This window comes from Amblyomma americanum, chromosome 10 (assembly GCF_052857255.1).
Source record: "Amblyomma americanum isolate KBUSLIRL-KWMA chromosome 10, ASM5285725v1, whole genome shotgun sequence".
Taxonomy (NCBI): domain Eukaryota; kingdom Metazoa; phylum Arthropoda; class Arachnida; order Ixodida; family Ixodidae; genus Amblyomma; species Amblyomma americanum.
The window spans coordinates 65,461,859-65,477,067 of record NC_135506.1 but is presented as its reverse complement, the minus strand read 5'-3'; the positions used below and the strand labels follow the sequence as shown (position 1 = coordinate 65,477,067).

Below are 15,209 nucleotides of genomic sequence, written 5' to 3'. Positions count from 1 at the left end.
TGGTATCTGGCCACGGCAAAACATGCATTTTATCATGATCCGGAGTACGGACCAGCATACGTTTCAATGCCTGGCTACTCGACGACATTAAAAGAACTAGTTTTTTAGTGCAGACAGTGGCAATAATGTCAGTTAATTCAGTGCAGGAATCCTTCTATGAGGCAGGCATGTCATATAATGTACATTTATATATATTTTTCATCATGGCAGCTGCGATATGGCAGCCTCAATGATAGGGAAGGGCTGCTGCCCGCACTGAGACCGGTGATCGTCCAGGTCCACGTTCCAGACGGCCATGCAGTAGGCGGTGCTCTTGTTGGCGATGTGCTTCACCCCGGCCAGCCACTGGATGATGCTCTTCACCCTGGCTTTCGTGGACTTGGCGTTCTCGAATGCCACCCATGTGTTTCCGTAGCGGGCGTACAGGCACAGCGCGGACAGGTCCTTGGCCGCCCTAGACTCGTCCTGACACACCTGGCTGTAGCGCATCATGCCGGGGTCACGTGACTCGCCGTCAATGTTGCCGGGGCCCCTCGCAGGCATGCCGAGCGCCATCCCCGGGTACACCACCCTGTAGCCCACCACTGCGGGAGAAATGCTGAAGCAGAATTTACTTGGGTCCAGCTCGTCGTTGAGCCGGTTCCAGTAGTAGCGGAGGAGGTGCTGGATGGAGTCGCGTCTCCCGAGCCCTCTGGGGTAAGTTGGGAGGGGGAGAAGGGGAGGGAGTAATAAGAGTAGAAAGGGTTATTAATTGGCTTCATGCTGGAAAAGTAATTTTTTGATTCCTAATTTCCCATCTTCAATGCATAGGGTAAACTCTCGAAAAGAGTAACGTGCACATATGGAAGGCATTACACAAGCAAATCGCACTGTATTGTGCGCAAAATTAAAAGCTTTAAGGTAAGAAAACATGTTAAGGAAAACCAGTTAAGGAAACATAAGACTGATCATTTTGCTCAGAGCGCAACAAGCACGGGACACGAGACGAAAGACTAACAATAACAGGCGCTGTTTGCGTTAGTCTTTCGTCTCGTGTCTCGTTCTTGTAGCGCTGTGAGCAATATGGCGAATACTTACCAACTCGTCCAAATTTCCGCCTGGCTGAACGTAAGACTGCACAAACACGTTTTGAAACACCATCACTTTCGCTTCGTTACGCATTGATGAAGGTACTATCGAGGGCAGAAGTGTCCAGGATGCGCGAGCGCTCGCAGAAAACTTGTAGCTGGCGGCGACATATTTTTTGATTGCCGTGTCCATTCCTGCTAGGAGGGGTGATTGTCCGTGAATGTCCCGTGAACGGTCTTGGAATCTTTTGGCTTTGTAGGCGAAGCAACGCTCCGACAGCCCCCAGCAGCGAATTGCTGCTAAAATCCGGCGGCATACGACCGAAGCTCGCCAGATTTTTTATTTATCCTGGGGGCTGCTTCTCCTACCAAGCACAAGGGGGGCTGAGCAAATGCTTCCAGGCGAGAATCCGTTGGTGCACGAAATGTATGTGCCATTCTTGGATCACTGGTGACTCTGGTGACGCGGCGATGCTTTTGAGCCTGCGGTGGTAGCTAGGTCCTGGACACTTTTCCCCGATAGTACCCATGCCTTTTCGAGAATGAGATACTTCACCCGATATTTGGCTGTTGTAATGAAATTTGCTGGAGAAAGAACTGGCTCGATGGCAGCCAAGTTTGATGCTTAACATATCACCGCCGCTAATTATCATCGGAGCAAAAGACGAGCAGTGCGTCGAACCTCAGTTGTGGACACTTTCGAGTTGACTAACCGGGGACTCGATCGTCGGACTCTGCTTCAGCAACTACGTAATCGACTAGCTACTACTGAGCCGACTGATGTGTTAGGTTCCAGAGGGTGTGGAGAGGTTTTGCTTCTTCGCCAGACATTAAAGACCGATGAAATCTTCGCTTTACAAATGGATGTTCTTCCGATGCTTCTGCCGCCTCCCCCCCTCCCTCCCCTCGTCTCCTATTATTCCACCAATAGGTCAGTATAGTCGGATACATGTCAAGAACAGCATCGCCTGACCACTATGCGCCTCCGCATTAATTTTCGGTAATTTGGCTGGCCAACCCCAGAAGTTGAAAAAAAAGTACAAGAAGCAAAAGCTTTAGTTCTAACACAACTAGCATCTTAGCATCTTTAAACCAGTCTATGGCAAGTTAAAACCTCACAAGAACTACATACGTAACGCGTGGGTACGTTGCATTGAAGACTAACGCGTCAAGAAGACATTCGCTGAAAACTATGACCCTGCGAGGAACAGCAGATGGTAACGATGAGGCGTGAAAGTTTCAGCTGGTGCTGGTAATAAATTCTATCCGGATACACAGGCCGCAATAAAATTATTTCTCATTTACAGTCTTTGTCAAACGTAAACAGGGTGCATGGTTTGCTTTTTACTTGTATAGTGGAAAACTTACGCCACCCCTGAACCACTAAATCTCTGTACATCCAGGCGAAACCTTGTGATTACCTTTCGAGACCTTCTGATCTTTAAGGAAGACGTATGGGCTCCACTATATGAGTGAGAAGCAAACCATGCAGCCTGGATAATTTTGGCAGAGCGGTGGCACAAACATGAAGTGTTCAGTTGTCTCAGATCTCTCGCGTCTCCAAAGCTAACGAAGCGACACTCACTTATAAGGACTGGAACAAGAGGTCTGGTTCCAGAAGGGTCCAGGAAAGAGGCCATGCGTAGTGGCCACTACCCAGTCCGCAATGGAGAACACTTCTTGGAGATCGTAGTTCGCGAGCGCCTCCCGAGATGTTGGCAGCACCGCGCCCACGGAGAATCGCGGCTTTAGGCCTTCCGAAAGCGCTCGGAAGAGCGACGCGGTACTGTTAAACTCCGGAGGTGCGCTCCAGGATACAAAGACGCCGTCGAAGTCGTAGCGTCTTGCCCACGCTTTCAGCTGTGACACCAGCTTGCTGCGTCGCCTGGCGTCCTCGGCGACCTCCGAGAGCCGCGCGTTCTCGCGAGGGCTGCTCGCACTTAGCACCAGGTGGACCTGAAGCGCCAGTGGCAGAGCCTTGAGGCAGCTCCTTCATTAGCGCACGCCACAAGCTTTCAGCCGCAGTAAGAGCAGTAGCAGCCCCGTTTAATTGTTCGGTCTGAGGCTAGACTGCACAGCCATCCACTCGAAGCCAGCGATCACGCAATGCCTAATATTCTCGACGACGCCATCAACGTGAGGATTTCGAATAGAGTGACGGCAAGACATACTGCACTACTAAGGCGAAATTTCTTGGTTTGGTTTATGGGGGTTTAACGCCCCAAAGCGACTCAGGCTATGAGGGACGCCGTAGTGAAGGGCTCCGGAAATTTCGACCACCTAGGGTTCTTTTACATGCACTGACATCGCACAGTACACGGACCTCTAGAATTTCGCCTCCATCGAAATTCGACCGCCGCGGCCGGGATCGAACCCGCTCCTTTCGGGCCGGCAGCCGAGCGCCATAACCACTCAGCCACCACGGCGGCTGCGAAATTGCTCAGCTAAGAAGACGTTATTGGTGTCAAACGAAAGTAAAAAAGGTTTAAAGAGCCATGCAATTAAATTGTACATGGAAAAGGGTTTGACGTTGTGGCTGTCAGTATGAATGGGGGTCTATGAAGTCCACAAAGCAAAATCTTACAGTAGCAGCGATTCGAAGTGCGCTGCTTGTGCCTAAATAATCTGTCTCTTTAACTGCACTTGCACCAAACATTTTTTTTTTCTGGTAGCGCTCCATTTTCTTCAGCGCACGGATGCTCCGGTACGCCATGCTCTTGAGGTCCCTATATGCCACAACTTGGCGGAACTGATGTTTTTATAGAATCGAAAGTAGCGTTAGGGTGAGAAGTTGGACTGGTTGGTACGTATTCATGGTTAACGAGCGCAGAAAAGACGAAGACACAGAGAAGATGACGACAACACGACACAAACGCTCACTCGCAGCTCATTGTTTATTAAAAAAAACCAGCATGATATGCACAAAAAGGCGAAGATACAAAGAAACAAGAAACTAAAGTTCCATGACGCTGCACCAGGGATCCTAATCACGAGCGGGCTACACGGCGTCAACAACAGACCTCAAGTAAAGTATTAAACGCCGACACAAAAGAAGAAATACACGCGATAAAATCAAGTGTCATCAAGGAACGTCACCACTCATTTGCTTTCTTTAGGTCTCTTGTTGATGCCTGTGCAACCCGTTCTTTATTAGGATCTCTGGTGCGGAGTCATTGAATTGAATTTTAGTTTTTTCTTTATATCTTCGCCTTTTTTGTGCATACATTACTTTTTTTTCGAATAAAAGTTCAGTTGCGAGTTAGCGCTTGTGTCGTGTCGTCGTCGTCTTCTCTGCGTCTTCGAATTTTTAGCGCTCGTTAATAATGAATGGAAAGGATAGGAATCGCATGAAACAATCTCCGACAGCTATGCATGATGTTACACATAGAAGACTGAGCGCGACGAAGCAGGATTATCGCGCGGGAGATGTCTTGGTGTATGATGCCATGACACCAGCGCGGATGACAGTCAGTGATAGCACACCACGAAAATTTTGTACAGTATGAAACGGAATACTGCATTTGCATGGAGCCAAAGGTGGCTGCTAAAATGCAAGTTAAAACCAGCGCAAGTTGTTTTCTGAGTGACACGAGTGAAAGTTATATAGAATTATCACGTTCACGAAAAGCGGGAAAAAATTTTTGCCGCAAAATGTACGCTTAGAGTTCTCGTTTACAGTGGACCAAATTGGTGATAATACTTTCAAGAAAATCATTGTGCCGGCTTGTGCTCAAAGCTATTACATGCGAACAGGCAGAATGAAAACTGGGAGTCCGTTACAAAAATGGATCTAGAGTTTCTTCTGAACATGCATAAGGAGCCTAATGATTCTAAAGCATCTCTATAGGAACTCGCTGCCTATCCAGCCAGCTCATTAAGGATTCTATTTCATCTTTAACGAGGCCTAGCTATAAAATTTAGCTCTATACGCAGCCAACAGGGATTCTACAGAATTGACTCAATAAGAGTTCTTTATGAGCCAGTTTTTATAGAACTCGTTCCGTGCCTTCACTCTACGAACTCGCTCCGTTAACTGCCACAACAAATTACACTGAATTGCCTCCTTGATGCTTTAAAATGATTCGAATTTTGCAGAGCTTGTTTCGTGCCTTTGCTATATGAACTCGCTCCGTTTGCAGTGAAAAGAAATTCAATAGAATTGCCTCCGTAAGGCCTTATAATGAGTCGATATTTATAGAGCTTATTTTGGGGCATTCGCTATATGAACTATCAACTCTCCCTGTTTAGACTCAAAACAAAATCCACAGAAAAAGCTCCGTAAGACTTCATAATGAGTTTTTTTTTTATAAAGGTTGTTTCGTGCCTTCGCTAAATGATTTCGCTCCATTCGCAGTAAAAACAATCTACTGAGTTATCGGGGTAAGACTTCATAATGAGCCACATTTTATAGAGATGGTTCACTGTCTTCGCTACGTCAATTCGCCCTGTTCGCGGTAAAAAAGCACTAAAATTTTAAGTCAAACCACAGATCAGCACATTAGAAAAAATTTAACGAAAACATATAGCATTACATATTTAAAAGGCACTGCTGAATCAACCACTGATCTCGAGAAAGAATTCTGCACAACTCAGCGGGTCATGTATATATATATGTATATATTCGTTTCCTTTATTGGGCAACAAACACCCTCCTGCCATTCCGATCGCTTTAAATATCCGGAAACGGGATCGACAAAGTATAAAAATGTCTGTAAACTAATATGTTTCCGTCGGTCAACGACCAAATATGATCAGCTCTCACTACTGACTAATGCGCGCGAATAGGAGTAGGCGTCTTAATCGCCGACGTTATTGCGTTCACTATTTTTCGAGTTCTTGTTCATTTTTGTCTTTACTAATGTTTTTCTGTTTTTCTTCGTCGAAAAATTGGGAATTTTCTCTGTGACGTACTGTGCATAGCATAAGCGATGCGCACGCGTTCTACCACGAACGGTGTTTGTCGAGCAAGCACACGGCGAACTGCAGGACAATTATTCGGTGCAGCATTAGCAGCCCCTTTCAATAACTTCGTAAGTCACCTTTCCTGCATAGCAAAAAGACTTCGTTGCGGCCCGTCCTAGGGGCAGGAGTTGGGAGCAGCGCTGAGGACTGGCAAACCTGTCTTTCACCCTTCCGTCATGATTGCAGCGGGTTGAGGGGGCATTTCATCTGCGATTAATTGTCTTGGCAGAGCTGCGCCTAATGCCTTTATCACCGCAACAACACAATGCAGAAGCGTGCATGAGAGGCGCGCGACATTTTTGTGACAACAAATTTGAGAAACACTACATAAAACAGGTTATGGTAAAGGCTCCTGCCGCTGTAAAAAGAAGCTGACTTCGAGAGTTTTGCAAATTAAGGGCCCTACCCACGCATACTCCCACGTCGTCCCAGCATGCCCCGGCCTCAAGCGAGAACATCCAGTCTCGTTCTCAAGGCTTATTTTGTAGGTATTAAGCGCATTAACTACAGAGCTGTGAAAGTAATGTGTGAGAGGCATGTCCACATGCTGGTCAAGCACATCTATGGCTAGACGCGAAGCCATCACTGCTCTTGACAGTTCCCTAAAGCAAGCCGAGGAAGCCATAACGGAGGGGTTTACAATGGCCACAGCACGGCGTATTTCTTTCCCGCAGAGCAAATTTGTAAATAAGATTGGCAGACACTACAGGAAAGAGGCGCATTATTAATATTATGTCAAACAGATGTGGGCGCGCTAACTGCGGACGCCTGTCGCGCAGTATGACGGTCGATCCACGACTCAAAGGCGCTGAACCAGACGTTGTCTTCTGGAGGGAGGGAGATGCGTACGAGGACCATGCTGGTAGGAAATACCAGCACTGTTCCTAATTGTGAGTCCTGCCGCGCAAAAGGAATTTTCGCCCGCCAGAGTAACCGGCTCCCAAGGAAACCGAAACTCCCACCAGGAGCCACGGCAAAAAAGCCAAAATAAGAAAACCACGTCGAAGCCAATCCAATCGAATCCACAAAGTCGCCAGCTGCGGCGCAATGTTCTTTCTGCTGTCGGCCTGCGTTTGGGGCGTTGTTTTTTGTTTTGGGCTTTGTGTAGCCTTTTAGTGCTGTGGTTCTTTGAATGTGCTACAAAACTGGTGTGTGACCTGTGCGCTTTCGAAAGACCTTCTGAAGCACCTGAAGTTGTGCTGAAGATATCGGAAGACATCGTATGGCGCCTCGCACCACGCCGTGACAACGCGGGCATCAACGTGCCATGGAAGAAAGAAAGACCCGGTGTGATTGGTTACGAATGTAAGTAGAGTCCTTGAAATTATCTTCCACACAGTTGCGGTGGGGTGCGTGAAGGGCTGCAAATGCTGCTTTGTGTTGTCTGACAACTTCTTCGGAGTGCAGTAACAGTTCGAGTTCGATGCAGCGGCTTCCGCAAGTGCGCTATTTTCACGTAACCGCAATTAAGGCAGTCGCAAAGCCTTGGAAACCATCGCTTCGCGTCTGTAATTTCATCTCCGCAGCGAAGAAGTTATTGCACTACTACTGTATCGCAAAAGCTGAAAAAGCCAATCATATTGTGCGTATCGTACAAAGGCCTGCAGTTGTAAAATAATTTCGAGAAGACTGAGAAACAGCGGTGAGGGGATCTAAAGAGTAACAGAATAGCAGAAAACGTTTTCAAAGAGGGGAAGCGAACTCTTTCTAGAAAAGTCCTCCCCTCCTCCCCCTTCCACTTCCTATCTACACGCGAGGTTCTGGCCTCCAATAAAGAGTGAACTCAAACAAAGTGCACTGTAGCTCTGCTCAAAACAACCGAGCCGATCCTCTAGGCATTCGTTCGATGAGAACGGCGGGGATCCAGCATGACCGCCCTATACACTGCAGTGGCTAGGTAAAACCACTCGCCTTCATGGCCATAAAGCGTCGCTTGAGGTCTACGACGCTCTCCAGCCCCTTGCAGTTGTAGTCGAAGTCCTCCGCTCGGGACTCAATTTCCATGGCGTTGTTGAGCGACACGGACCAGTAGAGCACGTGACCGCACAGCATGCCGGGAATCTTGCCCAGTGGGAAACGCCACCCTGCGATTGCGTTAAACGCTGGGGCTGTAATCCGTAAAACTACAGCTCGCACTCAACAGCCCAAAATGACAACTCAGAGCGAGAAGAAACTAGAAGGGCTAAGTTACTGCCTAACACAAACAATTCAGCGAAGAGCTATCTATCCCCCACGGCGAAGTTCCGGCTGGCGGCGTTACCTCTGCACTGTGCTGATCCATTAGGGCACATCCGTAGCAGGATGCGGCTTCGTCGACGGTCCGAGCACTGCCAAGGGGGCAGCTAGAGAGGACGCTCCCCTTTCCTACCCTTCGCCATTCTGAAACACACCCTGCCTTTATTTAGCACGACGGTCGGTTTGACCGCGAATCACGAGCACGCCCAATCTCGGCTTCCGACTGCTACTAACACTATGGTCCCGCGTATGCCCCAAGAAAGGAGCTGCAAGCCGCTATTACGCATACTATATATAGAGAGCCGAATCGTTCTAACATATCTCAGGCGTCCTAACACGTGGTTAACTAAGCCATCAGCCACGTTAATTTTGAGGGTAAACATGTGATGGGTTTCTATGCTGATCATTGTTTGAGCGCCCCGCAAGGCCTCCAATCTAAAGGTGTGCAGAAGGTGCGCAGAAAAGACAAGAGGAATCGTTGAGGCTGGGGAAAACGCATAGCTTAATGAAAATTGAGTCAGCGCGCCTTCAGTATTGTTAAGTGGCAATGAGCGTCATTTCTTGCACATAATGACGCAGTAACAATTGCTTCAAGCCTGCTCATTCACGTGTATACTAGTTTGGTTGTGCAGTAAAGTGTCTAGTTCGTGAAGTTGCCTCGTGTTGCACGTAGTTTATCGTCGCTGTCTAGAAGGAACCGGACGTGTCACCTATATGGTTGTAATTTTTCAAATTGTAGGCGCTTCGCGTGAAAATAAAATAGTTGAAGTACGGCGCTTTGTGGTGTGTTCTCTGTCTGTCTTTGTCTTTTTTGTGCGCCAGGAATCATTTGGCATGTGTACCCAACTAGCCCACCAGTTCGTACTCAGCTCTAAAGAAGACAAAATATAGTCACGAGCACTATAGAAGTGCGCTAGGTCTAGTCGCGTGATTTTCATGCAACACTACCACCAGTACCTACGCTCAACCGGGAAATTAACAGCCGAGACCCGTGTGTCCTCCTCTCCGAGCAGCGAAGACAAAGCGGCCACGGGCGCTGAAGGAGCGCTTGCGCTGCGTTGTAGCTGTACTGGGCCTTGCTGGCGGCTTTATTACGCTTTACTCAAGGTTAAGAGGTTAACGCCTTCACCTCTGAACCACGAAGAGCAGAGTTCCTGAGAACTTGGAATTATTTAGCCCGCATGCACTAACCAGACGTACAAATATGTTAGAACCGAAGGTTTTCTTATAAAAATTAACAGCAAACACACTAGGCATTAGGTAAGCATAGTTGTGTCACGCACTATACTTAAAGCAACGCAATGTGAACTAAGGACGAAGCGAAATGAGAACCAGACTTACGAGAACTGGTGTATGGACTATATTAATGCGAAAGCCTTTAATGGCTCAGACTCGCGGCCATGAATCTGTCCGGCGTCCGTTACATCCAGCAACTCGATAAGAAAAAAAAATCTTTTTGCACGGTGTTATTCGAACCATTATATTTCCGTTCCGCAGCCGAGAGTGCTAACGACTACGCTACTTCCTGCCAACGCACATGTAGTTCTCCTTGTCTACGACGCTGGAGAGTGTCTGCGGAAAGGCGTCGAATCAGACGGATGCCTCCCCCTCTGGTGTCTCCAGCATTTAAGATTCACAAATAATTGTGTACTTAATCAACACCATAAGCACACATCAGTGACACAAGCACCAACACAGCGCGGAAGACTTTCGCCTCGCCGCACTTTAGGTCAACAAAGTGCCCCCCTAAATTTTTCGGTTACAGCCATCGCGTTCAGTTGGCGACCTGTCTTTGCGATGTAGGAGCTGTTATGCTAACCGTACAAAACTTTCATGCTCACCGGGTGGCCTGTAGTGGGTGGACGCATTGAACAGGCAGAAAACCTGGCTGTTCATCATCCGGTAGTTGCCCATGTGGGCTCCATCGCTGGGAAACATCTCGCCGCAGAAACTGGATCCCTGTAAACGTATGGCCACATTCCGCTCTGTCACTTTCCGTCAGTAGCAAAATGGTTGCAATCGTTCATCTATTCACTCAATAACAACACATTTTGCGTACATGTCCGACGCCCTTGTTAGAAATCCGCTGCGACATTCAACGAAATCGACAGTGTACTTGCCCTCAACCAAGACTAAGTTCCCTCATCTGTCCATATGAGACTGAACGCAGACTGGTCTTTGTCAAAACCATACAGTCCAAGAAGTCTGCTTCTGAGCTCTGCAGCTCGTCTCCTTTTGCATACTCAAGGACCGTAGTCTCAGAAAGGCGTGATGAATTTAAGTCCGCAACCCTGCCAAGCTTAGGACTGTCAAGTGTGCTTAAGAGCCCAGCTACACGGCTGGGAAGCAAACGCCTTGGGCTGTATATTTTTGACAAAGACTGTACATGAGAGGCTGAAATTTTCGTCACGAAGAAGTGAGAGTATTGCTATAGGGAAGGCTTTAATTGGGCGCCTCAAGTCGTTCACTTGTACCAGCATCGTAGAGCTGGAACGGGGCGTGTACACCGCATACTGACATACGCGCTTGTGGGCGTAGCAGCACGCAAGTTTCGCATAGCCAGTTTCGGTTTCTTCCGCCCAAACAGCAGATTTCATTGCGCTCCTGTAACAACGGGAATCCTTTTTTCGAAAATTTTAAAGCTGATATGGTTAATACTAACGTTGAGCTAAATATCAGTGGCACCTAAATACAATGTCTGCAAATATAATGGCAGCTAATCAATACTTAAAGCTAGCTAATATATTTCAGCCAAACTGATTGTAGAATGACACGTCTCACTTGCCTCCTTGCTGTTGTCGCCACCAGTGATAATACTGTGCAAGAAAAAAAACATGCTTATAAGTGAAGCATAATTTTTTAATATATTAACAATCTACAAAAAAAGCCTCGTAGAGCTTCGCAGTTTTAGCTATACGACGAGGGGAAGTAGCTGAATGTAGGTTGTGCAGCACGTGTGCGCATTAAGTTTCAGGTTGTTATCTTTTCATTTCCGCTCACGTTATTTCACGTTCGCACTTAATATATTAATAAGGGTTCGTCACTAAGCAAAGCATTAATTTATTATTTTTTGTATTCAATCCGATAAGTTTTAGGATTTAATTTTTCTATAGTAGGGGTGTTTATGGTAGCGTGCACTGCGTAGCGATTTCCTCAACAGAACAGCACTGCGCCTGAGCCTCTTAGCGAATACGGCAGCTACATGGACCATCTTGGTGGTGTGCATAATCTTGCCTCCTTGCGCACGAAGATGTCCTGGTCCGGTGTGACACGCTTGAGGCCTTCCGCCTGGCGCAGTGCCTCCCTCTGCTGGCGGCGGAAGTAGGCGAACGCCGTGAGGCCCAGCGCCAGCAGTGACAGTGCACCCAACAGGGCCAGCGCCACGCACACCTTGTACGCGCGGCTGTGGCGCCTCGGTCTCTTGCGCGTGTACGCCTGGCCGCTGCGAGTCGCGATTACAGGACGGGCATTAGAAACGTGCACTTCATTGCGACAGCTTGGGGACGAAGTTATTAATTTTACGTGCCAAAGCCACACTGTGTGTAAAAAGGGGCTCTATAATGACCTGCTTCACATTAAGTAAAATGGTAGATGAGAGTGCAGTTACGACGGGAAGACAAAGGAACGAAAGTAGGCGTCACATAGTAGAAGAGCTATGATATCAAGATCAGTGAGGGGGCTAAAGAAAGAGAAGTCTCCCGCTAAGACGGACACACATTCAAGGAAGAGGACGCAGAAAACATTCGATTAAACCAGCTCGATATTCCTCCTAGGCATGCACAGCCGCTTTCAAAAGTATACAGCCCAAGGAGTTGCTTCTGGTGTATGCGGAGGGCACTCAGGCACCTCTGGAAGCCCTAAGCTTCGGAGAGCAGCACAGAGGTTCACCTAACCTTTGAAGTATATGTAACGCCAGCGACACAAAAAAGCTACTCTTCGTAGGAAGACGCAAACCTCGCAGGCTGCATACTTACGACAAGAACGGTACCTACCAAACTAACCGCCACATTCTTCTAGAGGATACTGCAGGCTTATTATCCCCGATCACAAGTGATAGGTGTAAAGTTAAGAGACAGGAAGAGAGCATAGGTCGTGGAAGAAACGTGAGTTAAGGACGTCGCAGTTGAAATGAAGAAAATGTGGCCATGGGCAGCGGAATTCAAAGCAAAGAGAACCGATGGTAGTTAGAAGTAACGGAGTTGTTTCAAGAGAAAGCAAGTGTTGCAGGCCACGGAAAAAGTTGGGCGGATAAGATTAGAAAGTTTCCGGGGATACGGTTGCCGCAGCTGGCACAGGGCAGCGTTATTGGAGGGATATGGGAGAGGCCTTTTGTCCTGCTAAGGACGTAGTTAGGCTGACGATGATTACAATGGTTATAATCGGACGCAGGCATTTCAAAATCACACCACGCGGCCTAGTGCTTCCTGCACTTGAATTCATTCAACAGCTATTGTTGGTGACGGGGATGGAGCGAGTGGACGCGTTACCAAAACACCAAACCTAAATTTCCTGGAAACTGGCAGCCGAGCTTCTCGTAGCTCACCTGGCCAGGTTTGCCGGGCCGGTGAGCGAGGCCTCCTGCAGGCGCCTGTCGTTGAGAGTGCGTAGCTGCTCTTCGCCGAAGGGCAGCATCGGGTGCGGACCGGAAACGAAGGAGTCTCGGCGGCTCGGGCGGGAAACGTGGCGATGACGGCGGCCACTGCGCTTCGCTCGTACGGGGGTGCCTCGGTCCCCCTCTGCGTCGCCCTGAGGGGTCATGGGTAGGAGCACGAGGCGTTCGACGGGCGCTTTAGAGGCTACTTAAAATTGCCAAAGAAAATTGCTACTTAAAATTACTTAAAGTCGCCAATCAAGACTTTTAAGACGAGGGAACGGCAAAACTAGAAGTTCTGGCAAAGGACACACAGAAATTGTCGCTTTGTGATGATGCTTCCCAGAAAACAAGCTATAAAATCCTGCCAGTCACTTTAGCTTGAGTGCTAACAAAGCAGCGCTCTTTTGCACTTTTCCGCACTCATATTTTATTAATCATGTACTACATTAAATATGAAAGCAGAATAATGATCGCGTAAGCGGTAGATAACCAGAACAACGAGGTGGCGTTTTCGCAGAGCACCTTTTCGGAGTAATTAACCACACCTTGTGCTCGCAGTTTCTTCGTAAGCAGTTAATGGAAGGCCCGCAGCAAATAGAGGGCTGCGATCAAACGATTCCTTTTGTTAGATTCTATTCTATTCTTTCCATCAAGCTGTCTGTTCTTGCGACAGCCATGGCATGTAATTCGATTAAAGCCAAAAAGGATTGAAATTCGAATGAATTCATAACATCACGCCCCCCCCCCCCCCTATTCTCCGTAGATAAAATACCAAATCACCGTAGGCGCATTCCGTGCCAAGGCCCACAGTCAGTTTTGCGGGAAACTCTTCACCCTTAAAATGTGCCCACTAGTCATGTAGTCATGTATGCTCAGAGATGCTTGATAACAAAGAGCGCCACTTATTTACATCGGCTGTTCTAGTTCAGGCATATCACTTAGAAATATAAGCTGGGTGCCTGATAAGAACTGCGCTTTCGTCGTATCTCAAACGTTTCAACACAACATGCAAACTTCCTGTTGCCTTGCTGTTTCTGCATTGTTGACACTAGAAAACTGAAGCAATTACACCTAGCGGCCCCTTTATATCACTGGCGTGCAAATACCGCATGCAACAGCGCACGTCAGTTATATTTTGCAGGAGAGCTTTGACAAAAACGTCTGAACGTGCCAGCGAAGAACTCGTGCAACACAGCAAACGGCAGGATCCCGCTGGCGCCGATCCTTCATAGACTAACCCTCGGCGATTTCGTGAAAATCGCCAATAGTCACCGCATGTATACGGCTCTAGGCGAAGCATGACAAAAACGCATGGTCACCGTCACTATCTATGCTGACATGGCAGTATATAGCAACCGAGAATTCATCATCATAAACCCAACTACATTCACTGCAGGAGAAAGGCCTGTCCCGCTCAGCTCCCATACCTCCCATCCCGTCCCTCTTTTTATTCTTATATTCTCTTGGAATCCGCTCCGTTGCCTTAAAGAATCATCCGGGATCTGCTCTCCGCTCTACATGGAGTGCCCATGGCGCATTTTCTCAGCAAACGGAAAACTTCAGCTCGCCAGTAAGACTGCTATCCAAGCGTGCCTTGACCACAATGTCTGCGCATGAGGTACGCGGAGTGGCCTGTTTTCAGTATGTCCCTACAGGGGTGACGTTATCAAGGTCGACTTCGGATATGACACTCTGTCCCTTCTCTCAACAAACGACGAAAACCGTCGGATTGACTATACTCACATCCCGTATCGAAGGCGAAGAGGACGGCGACCTTCGGGACGCCTCCTCCGGAGCGAGAACCTCGTGGCGAACCAGGCGGGCGTCAGCGGCAACGCGCTCGGACTCGGCGTGAATGCATGTGCATTCCGCCACGGTCGCCGCGGCGCCGATTCTCGGACTTCTAGCGGGTGACACTGCCGCCTGCGTGTGCTGGGCCTCAGTCGGCGTTGTGGAGTCTTGGTGACTCTGCGCCGTAGTGAAGCTGTCCGACGATTCCGGACCCTGGGAGGGCTGGGAACCGCGTTTCTTCTTGCCAAAAAACATGGCGCGGACGTCGACTGGCCGCTGACGAAGGAGATCGCTTTTTCACCGTCTTCTTCTTTGTAGTGCACGAGGTACTACATCACGAATTCTTCTTGTGTCTCGTAAAAAAAGTTTTCATGGAACACTGGTCTACTGACTATCTTGTGGTAATTGCAAAACACTGTTCGTGCTGGCAAATAGAAAAAAAAGCTAGGTAAAGTTTGGTGCGAGATAGAAACATATAAATGTTTTGTTGTGGATGGAGCACTTTGTAGAATAGTCCGCACCCGCGTCCAGTGAAGCTGTATGTTAGCTAAACCTTTTGA

At 48.1% G+C, this 15,209-nt stretch overlaps 1 protein-coding gene across 1 annotated transcript; it reads right to left on the bottom strand.

The window, feature by feature from the left end:
- Positions 1-201: 201 nt before the first annotated feature.
- On the bottom strand, positions 202-14,921 carry LOC144108369 (chitinase-3-like protein 2). Its single transcript, XM_077641619.1, has 7 exons — positions 14,602-14,921; positions 12,808-13,010; positions 11,499-11,706; positions 10,106-10,223; positions 7,941-8,113; positions 2,653-3,023; positions 202-691 (listed from the first exon to the last, which is right to left on the bottom strand). The coding sequence occupies exons 1-7, from the start codon at positions 14,902-14,904 to the stop codon at positions 202-204; spliced, it is 1,866 nt and encodes a 621-aa protein (XP_077497745.1). The 5' UTR covers positions 14,905-14,921.
- Positions 14,922-15,209: the final 288 nt, after the last annotated feature.

Bases quoted from the DNA above. Each gene is read 5' to 3' on its own strand.
- LOC144108369 (XM_077641619.1), bottom strand. From the start codon at position 14,904: ATGTTTTTTGGCAAGAAGAAACGCGGTTCCCAGCCCTCCCAGGGTCCG. The intron at 11,707-12,807 runs GTGAGCTACGAG...CGCGACTCGCAG, and splicing joins GGCCCGGCAAACCTGGCCAG to CGGCCAGGCGTACACGCGCA. The intron at 3,024-7,940 runs GCGAGTGGTTTT...CTGGCGCTTCAG, and splicing joins GACGCTTTATGGCCATGAAG to GTCCACCTGGTGCTAAGTGC.